The following is a 13,959-nucleotide window of genomic DNA, read 5'->3' as shown; positions in this document are numbered from 1 at the left end:
AGCAGAAAGGAGCAAAGCATTGAGGGAGGGGTGGAATGAGGGGGACCCTGGGTGGGTGGGACCTCGAGGAAGGGGCAGAAAGGGGTGGGGCTGTGGGCAGGGCCACAGGCAGAAAGGGCAGAAGGGGATGGGACCACAGGGGTGGAGAGGGGTCCCCACACTTGCTCTGGCCCTATAACACAGCCTCAGCCTCAGCATGGCCCTGTAACATACTCCCCTCAGTGCACAGCAAGAGAGCTGTCCCGTCCCTTCCTCAAGCACATCTACTGCCGCTGTCCCTGCTCCTTGTCCTGACTGAATGCTCTTTGCACTCCCTGCTTGCCTTAAATTCACACCCCATCACTGTCCTGCATGTTAGACCCACCCTTTCTCTAACAGGTCAGAGGATAGATTGCCTTCCCCAGTTGAAGGTCTGATTCAATCAGTTCCCTTGGGGATGTTTTTTTTAACCCCTTAGGTGTGTTTTTTCCACACACATTAGTTACAGGCTGCAAAGGAAGTGAGAACATTCTCCCCTAGTCAAGCAAATCATCTGCTAAGAAATGAGAGGAATTAGGAGAAAGGCATGACACAGAAGAGATGTTTGCACCACAGCCCTGGAACGGGCTCAGTGGAGAGTCATGCTTCTGTAATCTTTTGAAGAAAAAAAAAAGACAAAAAAATTGATGCCACTAACCACACTGTGGTAATCTCTAAATGCCTAATCTTGGTGGGTAAACAGCAACTGAGCTTGCACCACTGAAATCTGGGCTGCTCTGAGAGAAACTGGTTTGTTGGCATAAACTTGGTCCACATTTTTTTTAAATGATGCCACATATTATTCATTATTGTTATGATTGTGTATTTGTTAAGAACTGACAATGTGATCAGTGCTATCTACACAAGCTACAAAATGCAGTTAGCCCATGCCCCCAAAAGCCTGAGCACTGGGCTGGAAATTAGGAGACCTGGGTATTATTCCTGGCTCAGCCACTGGACAACCGTGTGCTCTTGGGCAAGTCACATTTTTTCTATTCTGCATAGATTCTTATACTGAGTTTATTGCTGTGGTAGCTGAGGGCCTCTCAGTAATGCATTGAGCAATATGGTTAAACATCTGTCACATGTTATTGGGTTTCCCTTCTCCTCAGAAGGGGATGCATGTGCAGTGGAGTGTCTTGTTGTCGTAGGGTGTGGTGGGTTTTTTGTTGGTTTTTAATATAAGAATACCTATTGCTGTGTGTTTATGTAAGAGAAGACCAGGTCAAAGAAACACCCACTTTGCACTTGGAGCAGAAAGTGGTGAGGTTTGTGATGGTCCTTAGTTCCTGTGGCCATTCTTTACATGGTCTCAGACCGCCCCGGAGACAGTTCTGTCTCCGCCATGGACAAGCTTTACTATTATAGTTTAGTTCCGTTGTTCCAAAGGAGCACAGTTATTGAACATGATCATTGTTTCAGAGATTTAGATGGTCTTTTCGATACCATGGCCTCAGGCTTTGAAGATAAAGACTGAGACCTTGCAACTGATACAAAATTGTACAGGAGGACAGTGGAGGACAGTTTGGGCGGTGGGTATGATAGGCCAGGGGAGGCGCTGGCTCCCGGGCACTGCCGCTGCCAGCAGACCCCCGATTGTGGTGTTTTGGGAGGAAGTTTTTGTTTTATTATGGTCCATGCAGGTTCCAGAGTGGCTGTGCAGGTTCCAGAGTGGCTGAGGAGATGGTATGTGCTATTCAGCTTCCTGGGTTCCTCAGGGACTCCAGGGAGATTACTGAGAACCCAAGAAGCTGAGTAGCATATACCGCCTCCTCAGCCACCTCAGAACCTGCATGGGGCATATCAAAAGTTTCTTCAGAGTGAGAGGCTTTTTCCTGCAGCAGCTTGCGGTCTGGGGAGGGGAAGCGCGGCTGTGGCTGGTCTGGGCTCCTCTGGACAGGCGGGAGCGGGAGGGTTCAGAACATCTCTGGGCAGGTACCGGGGTGGGGACCCTCAGGGCATGTCCAGGCAGGTGCAGGGGCAATGCTCGCGGTTTCGGCCAGCCCAGGGCTCCTTCTTCTGGGGGGAAGGAGGCACTCAGGGCTCCTCCGGCCACAGGGGAGGGGCAGGGTGTGTCAGGCCTTCAGTTGCTGGGGGTGGGGCAAAAGGGGCAGAGCTGGGGGCTAGCTTCCCCTTAGTGGGGCTCCACCCACCGCCCATGGAGGAGAGGTATTACACCTTTGCAGTAGCTTGTGTTGTTAAGGAGCATGGTCTGAACAGCTAGAGTTTCCTAAGTGCTGACGACTTCATGCCCAGGTATATCATTGTTGTAATGCAGGTGAGAAGCCAGATCTTCATTCACAGGAAGTGAAGGAGTCTCCTAGCCAAGCAGACATGGTAAAGTGTTACTTGTGGATTCTGCTACATGCGCATTCAGCGTCAGTGAGGAATTGAAGAGCACGCCTAGCCATTGCCTGACTGTGGCTATGTATCTTCAACCAACAGAGACTGCCCCGGGCTGCAAGCTCTTCAGAGAATTTTCCTCTGCTCACCAGCATCCCCTCTATCTTGCTGGGGTTCAGCTTCAGCCAGTTGTTCTTCAGCCACAAGCTGACCTCATCCCTGCACTCCCCTTTTCTGTGACTCTGTTTCCCCATCCCTTTCTTGCTCTGTCTTCTCTCGGTAGACAGTAAGAGGCAGTCCCTACCCTGATGAGCTTACAATGTGTATGAACAGAACTGAGCACAATTGGGTCCTGATCATGGTTGGGGGCCTCCAGGCACTACCATACTACAAATAATAAATAGTGATAATAATACATTTTCTGAAGTGACTAGTAATTTTGGGTACCCAACCTGAGACACCTTAAAAGCACCTGGTTTTCAGAGGTTGTTTGCTCAGCACTTTCTTATCAAAAAGGTAGGCCTGGCAATCTAAGCAAAATAGACATGGAGTAGGCATGGATGCACTGAAGCCCAGTGCAGTAATGCCGACTCATTTCTTGTGGGCTTCACAGAAGTAGGGAGAAGGTAGGAAAAGGAATGAGAAGAGGGTAGTGCTGTGGTGAGCTGGACCTGAATAGGCGGCGCATGTGCAGGGAATGGTGTGGAAATAGGCACAGAGATGGTTGTGGGAGACATGGACACACAGGGTGGTCCATCACTGGTGAAGAAGCAGTGTTGAAGGGGAGGGATAGCTCAGTGGTTTGAGCATTGGCCTCCTAAACCCAGTGTTGTGAGTTCAATCCCTGAGGGGGCCATTTAGGGATCTGGGGCAAAAATCTGCCTGGGGCTTCAAGGTAAAGACACATATATCTGTCTGTCAATCTGCCCTGGCCTGTCATGAGGAACTGGCCCACTTTTTGGCCTGCAGAAGGTTGCACTTTACAGAACCCTGAGCCTGGAAGTGCTCCACACAGGTAGCCCCTTATGCAAGTGCAGAATCTTACGAAATCAGTGGGGTTCCATGTGGAGTACAAGGGTCCACCCACCCTGAGTACCATTGGCTAGGGAGTGTGAGGAGTCCTGCAAGCAGCATGGCCAAAGGAAGCAGCAGCAGGTTTGTGCCAGGCTATTCTGAAACAACTAGAAAAGCTGGCAAATCGCTTCTCAGATGCCGTGGATCCTTTAGCTTCTGCACCACTGGATGGGCTGATCGGGAACTTGCCAGCAAATATCCAGCTTGAGAATCAGCTTTGATTTCCAGCCACTGCACTGTGTTATGTAACATGACGCCGTCCAGGCAGAAGCACAGTCTAAATCAGGAAATGGGGTGGATTATGCACAGGTTGGAGGTAATTTATTCTGACATGCTCTTGAATGACATCTGGACCCTATTAAAGCCTGAGCCAGCCAGCATTGCTCAGGTAACACTCCCGCTGGCTCCAGTGGGAGCTTTGCCTGGGTTAGCCAGGCCCCCTCCAGGACTCTGGACTCAGTGTTCACTTCAGATCACAGCCTGCCTCAAGGACTCTGCTGTACACTGACACATTTGAGATCAGAGATAAGCCCCTGGCAGATATCTGTATCCATGTGTCCCTTGTCTTATACGTCGATTGTAAGGTCTTTGGGGCTTTCTGTTATATTTGTCTAATCGCTTAGCAGAATGGGACCCTGATTTCTGTGGTGGTCACTGATAACACAATGTTTTAGCAGCTTTGCTTGATTTTGGTGACCAGTTCTAACTGGGCATGCAAACAACACCATGGCCTTTTACTGCAGCGCCCAGCCCAGACTCTATCTGGAAACCTCAGCCCTTAAAGGCTCAGTCCCCGATACCACAATCCCTGGCTGAGACCACTAGCCGCTACTGCCGTACGAATAAATACTTGTAATAAATTGGTGTGTCACTGCACTGATTTCATTGGCACTGTCCTGATTTACAACTTATACTAAACTGCAAGAAACCACTCGTTAACTGAGCTCAGTGTGTCTACACAGGGCTTTGCACTGATTTAATTAAATTGGTTTTAAAATTGAGTTCAATTAAACGGGTGGAAATTTCTTGTGTAGATAAGCCATCAGCAAACAATCATGTCAAGCACTTATTGTTTGTATTGCCACAGCGCTTAGGGGCTCTAGTCATGCAGCAAGAGCCCACTGTGCGAGGTGCTGTACGAACAGTGAGCAATGCCTGCCCCAATGAGCACACAATGTACGTACAAGGCAAGAGAGTATCGGTGCAGACAGATAGACCAGCTCCAGAAACAATGCTGAATGTTTGTTCACAGAGGGCCTGGATTCACTAGTTCTTTGCACTTTGGGTCACCATTTACTCCAGAGCACAATGAGTTTAAAATGTTTCCACTCCAAGCTGGTAGTCTGCTGCACTCACTTATGCACAAGGGTCAGTATTGTCATTAAGGAGCTGTCTGATGGACACACATAATTAGAGCGGTGGACAGAGCCTTGATAGTTAACTACAAGTAGTTAGGGGGCCTTAGTTTCATGTCTCATAGACTTTAAGGCCAGAAGGGACCATCATGATCATCTAGTCTGACCTCTTTCACATTGCAGGCCACAGAACATCACCCACCCACTCCTTTAATAGACCCTAACCGCTGGCTGAGTTACTGAAGTCCTCAGATCATGATTTAAAGACTTCAAGTTACAGAGAATTCACCATTTATAGTAGTTTAAACCTGCAAGTGACTCATGCCCCATGCAGCAGAGGACTCGAAATCCCGCCAGGAGCTCTGCCAATGTGACCCCAGGGGAAAATTCCTTCCTGAGCCCAAATATGGTGATAAGTTAGATCCCGAGCATGTGGGCAAGGAGGCTCCTTGAGTGCACAGTGCCCCTTAGTTCTGTGGTAGACCATGAATTTGGTATTTGGCTCAAAGGAAGCCACCGCCTAATGAACCACCAACACCACTTCCTGCAGCTCCTGGGAGGAATTTGGCAGACTCCCGTCCAGTCCCAAACTGATTTAGCCTGGGGGAATCTGCTGGGATTGCAGCACCGGGCTTAAAAAAAAGTTTCATAACAAACACTTTTTCTTCAGCCTAGCTCTGCTCCTGTGGTACATGAAACATTATCGACCCTATTCTAATCTCAGGAGCTTGACAGTTCAAGCATTTTTTTTATGTGCCTGATCAGCAAAAAGTTAGATGGTTTGTACCTATTTTATTGCGCTCTGCAATTACGGCACAGCAATCCTGAGAGCTAATGTTGACTCTGACACTGACGCCATCTGTGGCCTTGAGCTAGTTACTTAACTTCTCGGGTTCATTTTCCCCGTCTGTAAAAATGGAACGGATAGCATCTACCCCACAGGATTGTCATGAGGCTGATTTAGTTAAAGTCCATAAAGTTTCTATAATTCTTGGCACACCTCATCCAAGATGCTCAGACTGTTGTACAAACATTAATAAATCAACCCGTGGCATTATGTGGCTTTGGTAGTCTTCATTTTGTGGAAGGGGAAACTGAGGCACAGAGGTTTTTTTTTTTAAACTGGCGTGTCCAAGGTCCCACAGAGCGAGTCCTTGGCTTTAACCACTGAAAGATGCGACTTCTCCCTTTCAAAATAAAAGTACTACATAAATGCTAAATATTCATGCTGGTTGGAAATGTTCTGCCCAGCTCTGGTATGTAGCTTTCTAGTCTCGTTCAGCTTCTCCTGTTGAAGCCGTTCCACTTTGTATAAATAATGAAATATCCATTGGGCCAGAAACAGCACCAGAAAGACTCCATAGCCCAGTGGTTAGCATAGTCAAGTGGGAGACATGAGCTCAAATAAGGTGTGTGACCAAAAGAGCGAATGTGCTCCTTGGCGGCACAAACAGGGGAAGCTCAAGTAGCAGGAGAGAGGTTATTTTGGCTCTATTTGGCACCTGTGCAACTGCTGCTGGAATATGGTGCCCAGTTCGGGTGCCCACAATTCAAGAAGGACATTTGTACTCTGGAGGGGTACAGGGCTGAGGCTCAGAGTAAAGGATCAGAAAACATGCCTTATAATGATAGCCTCAGGGAGCTCAATCTGTGCAGTTTAACGAGAAGCTCAACAGGTGACTTGATTACAGTCTATAAGTATCTACATGTAGAGCAATGTATAACATGATACATGGGCTGGAAGGTGAAGCTAGACAAATTCAGTGGAAATAAGGCATAAAATATTAATTGGGAGCGTACTTAATCCTTGGACCCATTTACCATGGTTTTGTGGTGGATTTGCCATCAATGACCATTTTAAAATCAAGACTGCATGTTTTGCTAAAAGATCTGCACTAGGAATTATTTTGAGGCAGTTCTATGAGCTGTGTATACAGCTCAGCCTTGATGAGCACAGGTGTCCCTTCTGGACTTGGCACCTGTGAATGTATGATTCACTGCTCTGTATCAGGCAGAGAGAGGATTTAGACGCAGGTCTCCTACATCCTGTCTGCTCTAAATGTGTGTCTGTGTGTGTGTGTGGGGGGGGGTCCGCATGCGTGTGTCGCTCACCTCCTCCTGCAGCAGTGGGTTGTGTGGGACCTATTCTATCAGCAAGACAGGTGAAGCTTGAGGTTCTCTCTGACACATAGGCCATGTGCGCGCTATGCTGACTTTCATTAGCCAGGCAAAGGCTATGTCTACACTACCACTTACATCGGTGCACGTTACGTCACTCAGAGGTGTAACTAAGTGCCCCTCCTCCCAAGCGAGCGATGTAAGTTACACCATCCTAACCACCAGTGCGGACAGTGCTATATCGGTGGGAGAGCTTCTCCCGCTGACATAGCTACCGTCGCGCGCAGGGACTGAAACAATTAAGTCGTCGGGCGAGCTGTCTACACTAAGTGCTACAGCAGCACCGCTGCATGGGTAGCGTGGCGCTGCTGTACATGCTGTAGTGTAGCCATAGCCATAAATGTGATTGAGGTTCTGAACATTAGGACTGACACAGCTGTTCACATGCTCACTGGCAGTTTTGGGCGGGGGAGGGGTGGGTCTTTATCAGTGGAGCCTTAGTTGCCCAGGGATTTTAAGCAGCAGCTGAGCAGGGTTTTTTTAGGAGCTAAATGTTGGACATAGGTGCCTAAAGTGGCAGTTAGGAGCCTAAATACCTTTGTGGATCTAGCCCTATATGAATTTCTTAGACATGCAGATATATTTGAACCTCTAGCAAAAAACTAGCATTCGCAGCTCATGCAAAAGCTGTGATGTGACAATTGAATATTTCACATCAGTTGGCAGAGAATACTAAGAAAACAAACTGAATTATGGTCTCAATGAAGTTTCCACAACATTTGACCTCTAAGGGCTACACTACCGGTCAGATCGGCGGGCAGTGATCAATCCTGTGGGGGGGGTCGATTTCTCACAGCTAGTATAGATGCGATAAATAGACTGTTGAGCATTCTCCCATTGACTCCGGTACGCCACCAGAACGAGGAGCGCAAGTGGGGCGACGGGAGAGTGTCAGCTGTTGACTTACCGCAGTGAAGACACCGTGGTAAGTAGATCTAAGTATGTCGACTTCAGCTACAGTTATCCACACAGCTGAAGTTGTGTACCTAAGATCAACCCCACGCGGTAGTGTAGACAAGCCCTTAGCCGTCACTTAAGAACCTATCAAGCAAGACAGGCTGAATAACAATAGCATTTAAAGAATCACTAACTTTGACACCGACACCCTGTTTAAAGAGGAAAGGCTGGGGGCTGCCAATGGGATACTGTGCCTTTTATCTTTTAGTCTTCAGTTCAAACCTAGCACCTGACAGACAGTTATTTTGATGACTGGCTGGTGGCCAGAGTGAAATGAGCCCAAGTGAGGGTGCAGTCAGTTTCTAGTGACATACATATTTGAGTTATATTTCCCAGAGGGTTCAGTCATGAGGAGATCCTCATCATGCGGGATGCTGTTCAAACGTATAGGCCAACACAGTCCCTGGCTTAAAGAGCTTCTCCTAGTCTAGGCATTTATAAACTATGTTACCAAAAACACCATCACAACTGGCATCTCTGTCCAGAGCTGAGTCATCAAAAAGGCTGGGAACTGAGAGGGCCTAGAGACTGATGGTGACTAGGAGGAAGCCCGCGCTGCTAAGAGCCTGCACTGCCGAGTCTCATGTTGTATCTGTCTGGGCTTCAGGCATCAGGATTCTGCTGCTTTTCACGAGAACTAATGTTGAGCTTCAAATGCATCTTGGCACCAAATTCCCTTTCAAAGAAAGCAGTGACTGGCCCCCCAGCTGTAACCAAGCCTCTGCCAAACAGGGTCAGCTCAGCAGCCAAACATGGTACATGCTGTTAGTTAGAAACTGCCCTAACATGGAACAGGATTTTCCTAGAGCCCTGAAATGTGACAACCCTACCATAATTTTCTTTCCTATCTCCATGTATTGCCTTCCCTGAAAACCACCGTTACCTTTATCAGCACAATCCATACTTTGCCTTCAGTTTACAACCCCAGCTTGTCTTCCTTTCTTTTCACACACCCAAGCAACATAATCCCCCCTCCCCCTGCTCCCCTCCCACAATGAGTCAATACCCTCTCAATACGTCCGTCTTCCTGCTGAATGCCTGGAAGTGCCCTAATGCTTGATCCCATACCCCATCTCTGCTGGCAATTCTGTCCAGGCCCACTCCCATTCCAGTAACCTGAATGCTCTCTAAGCCAGAGGCTGAGCAGTGAACTGGCAGAAAGAGATTGGTCAGTGTATAGCTAAGGGTAGCAGGGATGGCTTCTAGTGGTAGGGAGATGGGCAAGAGTGAGTCACCCACCAGCCAATTGTCACAATGTGTTTCCCACTTGCCCTAAACACATCCTGGTAACCAGACATGGTTCACCTGCTTCCCAAGTTCTTAGAACATGAGGCATCCAGCTGCCAAACACCAGAAACTGGCCAGGATCCCAAGGTTTGCCTCAGTTTTATCAACCTCGTTGCCCTGCTACATCGCAGTCAAATATGACTCAGCCCTTCCTTCCGGAGCTACTAAGGCTGAGTTACTATGAAAACTATTGCGTGTGGCTCTCTCAGCAGAGCCCTTAAAAATGGAATGGCCTGCCTGCTGAGCATGACACTTAAAATGCCAGAACACTGTCCACGATAGTAGCCATCATGCCAGCGTCTTTGACTAAAATTTCCCATCCCCTTCATGGCCCAGGGTTCGCTGTGCTAGCTGGTGAGTGCCCTCCAGCCTAGAGGGGGATGGATGCATTTTCATAGTACCATAGCTAGCCAGCGTGCAAGACTTTATGATAAAAGGTGTATTTACTAAACACTTGGCCCTGGAATTTTTTTGTCTCCACATGTAAAAGTTTGTAATCTCCCCCCACCCTCCCCCACCAGCTTCTTCCCTGCATTCTTGCTGTAAAGCTTATAACTAGTCTCAGTGCTAAAACCTAGGGCCTGGATACAGTAAGCTAGTTACTGAACACTACAACCTTAGGTACTTGCAATAAGAGGCACTCTGACACCCACTAACACCACACTCCAAGAAGTACCCCTTTGCTCCTTAGTTAACTAGCTAATCGTACGGCATACTGGTCTGCCTGCTTTTCAGTGGGAATTGCACGATGCCATGGAGGGCAGCCTGGGGCATGTTTTTTCTCCCAGTAATGCTGACATATTTCCAAATTGTGAACACTACAAGAAGCACATGGTACAGTGCTTACGGTGCTGAGAACTTGGGAGATTAGATTCAAGACCCTTGCACTTCTATAGCCTTCCTGAGTGACCGAGGGCACGTCCCTGAGCCTTGCTGGGTCTCCTATTACCCCCCACCTGTGTCAATTTTTCATACATGCTGTCTGGTCACCCTAGTCTGGGCTGGGCGAATGGGCTTGGGGGTGGAGCCAGTTGTCCCTACCCTTGTCCTAGTCCATTCTTTTCCCCAGCCTGGTCATGTGCGCTGCCTCCAGATTCAGCTCCCACTCACTGGGAAGCAGGGTGGGGTAGTAGCAGCAATAACCAGTAGCATCTGAGGCCAGCGTTGGAAGAAATCCAGCAACACCGAAGATCAGATGAAGTAACTTATCCAAAATCACACAAAGTTTTCAGGTGAGCCAGGAATTGATGTCATATCTCCCGAGTCCCCAACCTGCCACACTCCTTCCGAAACCTGACTACTTGAGCAGCACCCATACTGTGAGAGTCGATCCCCCTTAGTTAAACAGCAACGTCTGCTAGATCCCGTAGTTGGGTACTTAGACCCAGCTCCAGGTAGGCTTCCCCCCCCTCCCATCTACCCTACCCCCACCCATTAAAGAGTCACTCTGCACAATGTCAGCTCAGGTGTACATTTTTATTTTTTAATGGAACATAAACTCCTTTAGAAAAAACATTCATCTGGATGATAACACCCATAGAAAAAACACCAATCTCGTGTTTTGTTTTGTTTTTTAATTTGGCATTTGTTATTTGCATTTATATTAAAGCAAAGTGCATCTTTCTTATTTTTCTCGTTTATACACATTGCACAATACATAAATAATGATGCTTATAAAACGTCTTTATATTTACAAGTAATAATATATTTATATATAACATAAAATACATTTTTTTCTTTAATAAATCTCAAGGTTTTTTTTTAAGGAGTCCTTTTTTTTTTCAATTTTCTTTTGTTTTATTTCCAAAGCACTACAATGCTAAAGTTCCAATGAGAATGCTTCTCTTGTTCATTTAAACCTTTATATTTAGAAAAATAGCTTATGTTAAGGTCTAAACATGCTCATTGAGCTAAGAACAGTGTAAAAGTATCATACTAGTGTATGAATTCAAGAAGAAATGAAAGAGCGACTGCATTTCTAGATACAACTGGTACCGCTCTAACCTGATCACAGCAGGTTATGATGGACCAAAGATCATGAATATATTCCCCACCCCCCCCCACCCCCATTTTGTTGTTGTTTGTTTGCTTTCTTTTTGTAGGCTTATGTTTTCTCATCAAGGTTGCATCTCAGCTCAAATTGAAAAGCATGGGCCATGCATGGTTTTTTTCCTCATAGTATCAATAAAACAATAAAAGCACTCAAAGTGTGGGCATGCGTCTTCCAAAACCCATGCTGCCACCATGGACTGTTGGCATAACAGTGACAAGACGTGATCTTTAAATAAAGCAACAAGCATACATGAAAGAAGAAGGGAAAAAAAAAAAGAGGAGCAAGGACTGAATGATACTTTGCTGCGTTGGCTCCTGATGCCTCCTGGGTGCACCGGCACATACATTTATTCTGCGTCAGGGACAATGCAGGGTGGTCGCCACTGAGGGGGAACTTGGCTTCCTATCACAGGAGTGAAGGTGCTGAGCTTCAACAAGTAGCAGCGGGCATGTGCCACTGCTCTAGGCAGAAGCTGCAGCAAGATGGCCCTGTGTGTGCACGCACGCCGCAGGACAAGGGGGACGACGAGACGTCTGGCAGCAGAAGACCTCTGATGTGTCAAAAACATACGTACAAACCCTTTTTATGCAGGAGCTGTAACAAACAGCGTGTGACTGAATTCCACCAATCGCTTAGGGTAATAATTTCAGAGGCATTAAATGATTATTTTATGTAATCCCCTCTGACATCTTCTCCTCCCCCTTCTGAGTTATTGGTCATTCACACATTAAAAAAAATATATATTTATCAAAATACCAAGGCAAAAATCTTTCCATAAGCTATTTCTCAAAACAGACGAGGGGGAAAAAAAACACAAAACACAAAACAAACAAACAAAAAAGTTTGCATGAAAAGCAAGCACTCAGAAGGAAATATTAGCAGCAAAGTAGTTATAATGTCATGAGTCCACTCTGTCTCAAGTCATCGGTTATTAAAAATAACCTCCAACCAGCATGGGCAACTGCTGATAAACTGTCTTGTGTAGCACTGGCCCCAGCCTTTCACAAAGCTGATCTGAACAGTAAATCCGGTCCATGGCTGCTGCATGAACTCATGGTCGTTAGGCCTCTGTAAGCTGTACGCCTTCTCATAGTCAAAAGCCTTGATGGAAAATCCTGGGAAAACTTTGTGAACCAGCAACGTCCTGGAGTCGGGGTTGTCCAGTGTGGCCGACTTGATAAAGATAGGGTAACTACTGCGGTTGTATACCCACACGCCGTCCACTTCCTTAGTCAGCTGGATGCCATAGCCAATTTTGCTGCGGACTTTCTGCACCAGCTGGCTTTTGTTGTCTGAATTGAGCTGTCCAAGACAGAAGCCGTTCCCCTGAGGTAGATCATAGAAGATATCCAGGGAGGGCTCTTGGACAGAATATAGCCGGCCCACACGCGTTTTCTCTTCCCAGTATGCCACCACGCACCAGTGTGACCGATCCCCTGGCCCCTGAAGAACTTGGGAATCTATAGAGAGGGGGGGGAGGGGGAAAGAGCTTTATTACAACAGAAAAAAATAACATAACCTTATAAATCCTGAGCACTTACAGATTGTCCTCTTCCCATAGCTCTGACAACGCATTTCCATGACCTGTGATTATTATCATTATTTGTAGCCAAGACCTGGAGCCTAAGTCCCATTGTCAAAAGGATGTAGGCCCATATTCTCAGAGGGCACCAGAGAAGTGAGGCACCTAAATACCTTTGAGGATTTTGCCTTAGGATCCTATGTCATAGGGCTATTTGGTTCCTAAGTCACTCAGGTGCTTTTGAAAATTTTATCCTAAATGATTTTGCCAAAGTCACATAGTGAGCTTTTGGGAAAGCCAGGAACAGAATCTGACTCCCAGCTCTACTCTCAGTCTCTTTGGGGCAGATTTTCAAATGGATTTAGGCACTTTGTGCAGATGAAAAACTGGCCTTTTGACCATAAAGAGAGAGTAAGAGAGAGATCTACACCCAGATTTTGTACCAATATGACTATTTTTGGTGAAATTTTTTACTGAAACAGTTATAACAGTAGAAATTGGACACAGTTATACCAGTATGAAGGTTCCTTACACCGATATAGCTTATTCAACTTCCTAAACAGGAATAAACTACATTGGTGTAAGTCCCTTTATATCAGTGTTTCTGCATCTACATGAGTGGACTGTATCTCTTCAACTACGCTGATATAGTTTAAAGTGGCACAACTTTTCTGTGTAGAGAGGCCCATGGAAAGAGAGGTCTGACTTAGTGGTTTAAGTAAAGGGGTGAGCACCAATTAACTCCTGCCATTCTAATGTTCTCCAATTCCCATGTCTTCTGCAGCCATGCTAGTAGCTGGTCTTTTCTGCCTCAGTTTCCTCAGCTCTAAAACGAGGGTGAAATATTCCACCTTGCAGGGGGTGTTTGTAGGCAGTAGTTAGCTGATGTCCATGAGTCTGTCTTCACTGCTGCTATCCCAGATTCTTACTAAAGGTGCTGCCCATAATCCCCCCTGTTCCAGCCACACACACAAAAATCTCTCGCCCCGAGTGCAGTGGTACCTTACTTTCACTTGGGCTGATAACTCACCCACTTTGCAGTGAGGACACAGGCTAAAACCACTCATGTGCTGATAGTCCTCCAATGCCTTCCCACAATTCACTGGGAAAGAATCACAGAGAGGCTCGATTTACTAGAGCACAGAGAAGCATAGGATGTGCCATCAGATGTC

General features: G+C 46.7%; 1 protein-coding gene across 2 annotated transcripts in view; it reads right to left on the bottom strand.

The window, feature by feature from the left end:
• Nucleotides 1-10,673: 10,673 nt before the first annotated feature.
• SMAD7 (SMAD family member 7) overlaps nt 10,674-13,959 on the bottom strand; it is a 43,050-nt gene continuing 39,764 nt past the window's right edge. For both annotated transcript variants that reach the window (XM_030567527.1, XM_030567528.1), the window contains exon 4: nt 10,674-12,725. In XM_030567527.1, the coding sequence (XP_030423387.1) occupies nt 12,187-12,725 (539 nt within the window). In that variant the 3' untranslated portion in view covers nt 10,674-12,186. The remainder of the gene's footprint in view (nt 12,726-13,959) is intronic.

Source organism: Gopherus evgoodei, chromosome 6, assembly GCF_007399415.2.
Source record: "Gopherus evgoodei ecotype Sinaloan lineage chromosome 6, rGopEvg1_v1.p, whole genome shotgun sequence".
In the NCBI taxonomy this organism is placed as follows: Eukaryota; Metazoa; Chordata; order Testudines; family Testudinidae; genus Gopherus; species Gopherus evgoodei.
The sequence above is the reverse complement of the archived record's forward strand: the minus strand, read 5'-3'. Positions and strand labels throughout refer to the sequence as shown.